Source organism: Chlorella variabilis (assembly GCF_000147415.1).
Source record: "Chlorella variabilis unplaced genomic scaffold CHLNCscaffold_1, whole genome shotgun sequence".
Lineage (NCBI taxonomy): Eukaryota > Viridiplantae > Chlorophyta > Trebouxiophyceae > Chlorellales > Chlorellaceae > Chlorella > Chlorella variabilis.
This window is the reverse complement of record NW_005435087.1, coordinates 2888606-2893074: the sequence shown is the minus strand read 5'-3', so window position 1 is coordinate 2893074 and position 4469 is coordinate 2888606. Positions and strand designations below refer to the sequence as shown.

The 4469-nt window shown below is 73.8% G+C and overlaps 1 protein-coding gene across 1 annotated transcript; it reads left to right on the top strand.

Moving 5' to 3' along the window:
• Positions 1–733: 733 nt before the first annotated feature.
• On the top strand, positions 734–3684 carry CHLNCDRAFT_133653 (hypothetical protein; the record flags this gene model as incomplete). The annotated part of the gene is made up of 5 exons (XM_005852205.1): positions 734–987; positions 1192–1513; positions 1723–1972; positions 2263–3359; positions 3574–3684. 5 exons carry the CDS (start codon positions 734–736, stop codon positions 3682–3684), a joined length of 2034 nt encoding a protein of 677 aa, XP_005852267.1.
• Positions 3685–4469: the final 785 nt, after the last annotated feature.

The window sequence follows — 4469 nt, the reverse complement described above, 5'->3', positions numbered from 1 at the left end:
AATGCTTCACTGGCCATACCGGCCCAGTTTTAGGCTTAGTACGCGCGCTTGCAGTGAGGGAGCCGTCAGTAGGTTGCAGCAGCTGCTTCCCAGCCTGGCTCCGAGCCTCCGGTCTCAGGCCGTCGTCCCTCCGGCTCTCCCATTGCCCTTCCTAATGAGGGCGGCTCTGCTTCGTATCGGACGTAAGGGTCCCGGTCACCCTGGAGGCCCAGGAGTAAGGCTTAGCGCCGGAGGAACTCGTTGGGAACCTGCTCGTGCTCCGCCTGAAGAAACTGAGCTCCGTTCCACTCCAGCAGTTCGCTGAATGTCCACTGTCCTTGCGGCAAAGCCCCAGCCCCGCCGGGGCCCTCGCTGACCTCATCCTCCATTCCATGCCTCGCTGCTGGCACGCGTCGCCCCTCTGCTAACCGCCTGGTGTCGTCCAATTGACGCAAAGCCAGCAGGGACGGAGAGGAGGGCTCTGCAAGCGAGGTCGAGGCAGCGGGTGCGCGATGAGCCCACCCACACAGCCCTCGCCTCCCCTTGCGCCGCCCGGGTTATCTGAAGGGGCTCTCGGGTCGATGCTGCGCGTGTTCCATGCACCCTAGGGGGCCGCCGGGTGCCAGTACCATGCCCAGCCCGCGTGCCTGGCTCTCGCCCCACACCCCCCCACGGCCCGTGGAACGCGTCCAGGGGTGTGGGCACAAGGCTGCCGCACTCATGCGCCCCTCCCCGCCGCCCACCGCAGGCGGCCATGCACGGCGGCGCGGCAGATGCTGCCCTGCGCGGCCTCACCGCCTCCCCCTGCGTGCTCTGCCACGCCCCCGCATCGCTCTACTGCCGCGCCGACGACGCCTACCTGTGCGCCGGCTGCGACGCACACCTGCACAGCAGCAGCGCCATCATGGCGGCGCACGAGCGCGTGCCCGCCGCCTGCCGCCCCGGCCTGCCCGCCGGCGGCGGCGCATCGTCGGCCCGCCAGCCCTCGCCGCAGCCCCAGGCGCTCAGGTGGGGAGGACGCCCAACAGCAACACAATTAGCAGGGCTGGGGCTTGCCGGGGACCTGTCATGCCGCACCCCCTCCGAGCCCCGCCAGCCTCGCCCTCCTTTGGGTCCACCTTCCCCTGGCGCTTTCCAAGCCCGCAGCGCGGCTCCCTGTTTGCCCCGCCCTCACCGTGCCCCGCTGCCCGGGCGTGCCGCGCCTCGCCGCAGGCACGAGCCCCCCGGCCCCGGCCTGGCCGGCGTCATGGCGGCGGCGGCGGGGGCGGTGCAGCAGTACACGCAGCAGTACACGCAGCAGTACAAATCGTGCCTGCTCAGCAGCGGCCCCACCTCCGCCTCCCCCTTCTGCTTCCTGTCCAAGCAGCTGCTGCCGCCGCCGCCGCTGCCGCAGCAGCCGGGCGATGCATGGGCGGCGGCCGGCGGCGCCGGCGCCTCGCTGCGCCACGGCAGCGCCGGCAGCGACGACACGCGGTGGGAGGCGGCGGCGGCGCCGCCGGCGGCGCGCGGCGGCAGCCTGGACGCGGTGCTCATGGTGAGGCAGCTAGGCGGCGGCTGGGCGGGAAGCTGGGCGGCAGCTGGCCGCAGCCAGCACATGGCTGGGTTCCCGCTGTGAGCTGGGGCTCTTGCGAGCAAGCGCTCCTGCTCCGGGCCCTCCTGCATCTCTGGCCCCGCCACCCGCCCGCCCCACCCGCCCCGCCAGCGCCCCACCTGCCTGCCCCCCACCCCCGCCTCCCGCCGCAGGACTGTTTAGAAGGGCTGGCCCACGCTGACGGCTCCACGCTGCTGGACTTTAACCTCGAGCTAGCCCAGCTGCCCACGCTGGGGCTCGCCGGGCGGCGCGCAGGCGCCCCCGCCAGCCAGCCGGGGCTGCAGCAGCCGCCCGCGCATGCGGTTGCCGAGGCGGAGGCTGGAGTGGAGGCTGAGGCTGATGTTGAGATGATTCACGGCGTCGGCGCCGCGGGCAGCGGCGGCCTCTCCGGGCACTGCCAGGGTGTGTGTGAGCAGAGGGCTGGCGGGGCTGTGCTGCGGCGGGGGCTGCTGGGCGGCAGGCGGGTGGCGGCGGGAGGGTAGGGTGCGGCTGGCGGGGAGGCCTGCTGCGGCTCTCCCCCGGATGTGCGGCCCCCCTCGTGGCTCTCCCCTGGTGGCTTGCACCAGCAGGCTTATGGGCATGGTGCATGCTGCTGCCGCTCTGCCGCCCTGCCTCGCGTGAATGCCACCCTGCCCCGCCCCCCACGCCTGCTTGGGCTGCAGCCCTGCTGCCCTCTCCATCCTCCCGCTCAGTCGCCTGCCCCGCCGCGGCCGCCACCCAGCACCACCACCACCACCACCACCACCAGCAGGAGGCGGGGCCCGCCCTCGCTGGCTCGCTCTTCGAAGGCCGCTGCCAGCAGGCGCATGCGCAGGCGCAGCAGCAGCAGGCGCAGCAGCAGCTGGCGGCGGGCCTGCTGCCGGCAGAGCTTCGGGAAACGGCCGACAGGCTGCTGCTGGGCCCGACGCTCCAGCCTCCTCCAGACAGGGAGGCAGGCAGCGGGCTGCTGCAGCGGGAGCCGAGCTGCGGCCTGCCGCCCCCGCCCGCCTCCTCCTCCTCCCGCCAATGGGCGCTGGTGACGACCGGCAGCAGCGGCAGCGGCACGCCGCCGCCGCCACCCACCGCCACCGCCGCGGGCGAGGCTCTGGCGGAGATGGCCAGCGGGCTGTGGCCCCGCGAGCCCTCTGGCAGCCTGCTGCTGCCGCCAGCGGGAGGCGGCAGCGGCGTGCTGCTGCACGGCAGCAGCAGCGGCGCCGCCGCCGCCCAGCCGGCCGCCATGGTCGCCGTGACGACCGGCGGCGGCTTTGGCGGCGCCGCGGCCGCACCCGCCACCGCCGCACCAGGTCCCTCCTCAGTCACAACCGGCCTCCAGCCGCCCGCGGGGCTGCACGCTGCTGCCACGGCGGCGGCGGCGGCCCCAACCAAGCGCGGCGGCAAGGCCGACAGGCGGCGCGGCGGCGGCAGCGGCAGAGGGCAACGCATGCCCGGCGGCGCCACTGGCAGTGGCGGCGGCGGCAGCCCTGGCAAGGGCTTGCCCGGCGGCGCGGCCGTGCGGCGCCCCACCCGCCCCGCGGCTCTCAGCGCGGCGGTCAAGGTGGCAGCGACGGCCGCGGCCGAGGCGGCGGGGGAGGGCTCAGCTGCGGCCGCCGCCGCAGCCGCAGCCGCAGCCGCCGCGCGCGCGCGGCGGGCGGCAGGGGTGGAGGCGGGCGGCGAGGGCAGCGACGGCGCCTTGTGCATCGTGATCCCGCCGTACCGCGAGGGAGAGACGCGTGCCGAGAAGCTGGAGCGGTACCGTGCCAAGAAGCTGCGCCGCAAGTTCCAGCCCACCGTGCGCTACCAGTGCCGCAAGGTGGGGCGCCGGGCTGTGTGTGCGGCCCATGGCCCTGTGCGAGGTGGCACAGCTGCCTGCCTGCGCAGCCCTGCAGCCTGCCCGGTTGTGTGGCAGCCAACGCTCCTGGTTGCGTGGCAGCCAGCCAGCCCCCTCGCCACAACCCCTGCCCCGCACACTCCTCGCTCACCCCCCGCTCCTCCCCCGCCGCTCCCCGCCTGCCCGCCTCCCGCAGCATTATGCCGACATGCGGCCCCGCATCAAGGGCCGCTTCGTATCTCCGGAAGAGTTTGCGGCGTGGCAGGCGCAGGAGCAAGCCGGCGGCGGCGCGAGGGCCGCTTGCTGAGCTGGCGCCCCGCGGCCCCCTGCCGAGGCCCCGCGGCGGCGGCGAGGCAAGAGCGAGGCGCAGCGCGGAGGGCGGGCCCGCTACGTCTCGGCCTGTGCCAGGGCGCTCCGCACGCGCAGCCGCATGCTGCGGCGCCGGCCTCCTTCCGCCTGCGCCTCTGCCGCCTCATCGTCCCTCTTGATTGTTTTGGTTTGCCGCCAGGCAGCCGCCTGCGCGCCCCTCTCGCGTTGTCGGCTCCGCCGCCGTCAGTCAGCGGGCGCCGCCAAACACGTCCCCGGGCAGCTCCACACGCTGCCCGCAGCCACACCGCCGCCCACCCCCTCCCCACATGCCTTTAGCGGCGCCTATGATGCCGCTCCATGCATGCAACACATACTAATACGCATCTTTTTACGCATCTCTTTCTCTGCTCACCAGCAGCTCCCCTGCTGCGGCGCGACGCTCGCCGGCCCTGCCTGGCCGGCCACCTATGGGTGCCGCCGCCTGCTCCCCTTTTTCCTGCGTCTTTCAGCCCTCCCCTCAGCGCACCTCTTTTCACTGCCGTCTGCATGCCCGCACCCTGCCGCTAAAGCAGCGCCAGGGCCAGCATTGCGCGATTCATTACACCCTGCCAGTACGTCCCTCCCGTTCCGTCCCATGCCGACACATCCGTAGACTGCCCTTCCCCCCTCGTTTCGCACCCTTTGCTGAGGTGGCCGTTCCACCTCGCGCACGTGCCCCTCGCCAGGCAGCTGCCTTCCGCCTGCCCCGCGCCGCCTTCTTCTTTGCTCTGTAACGCGCCAGAT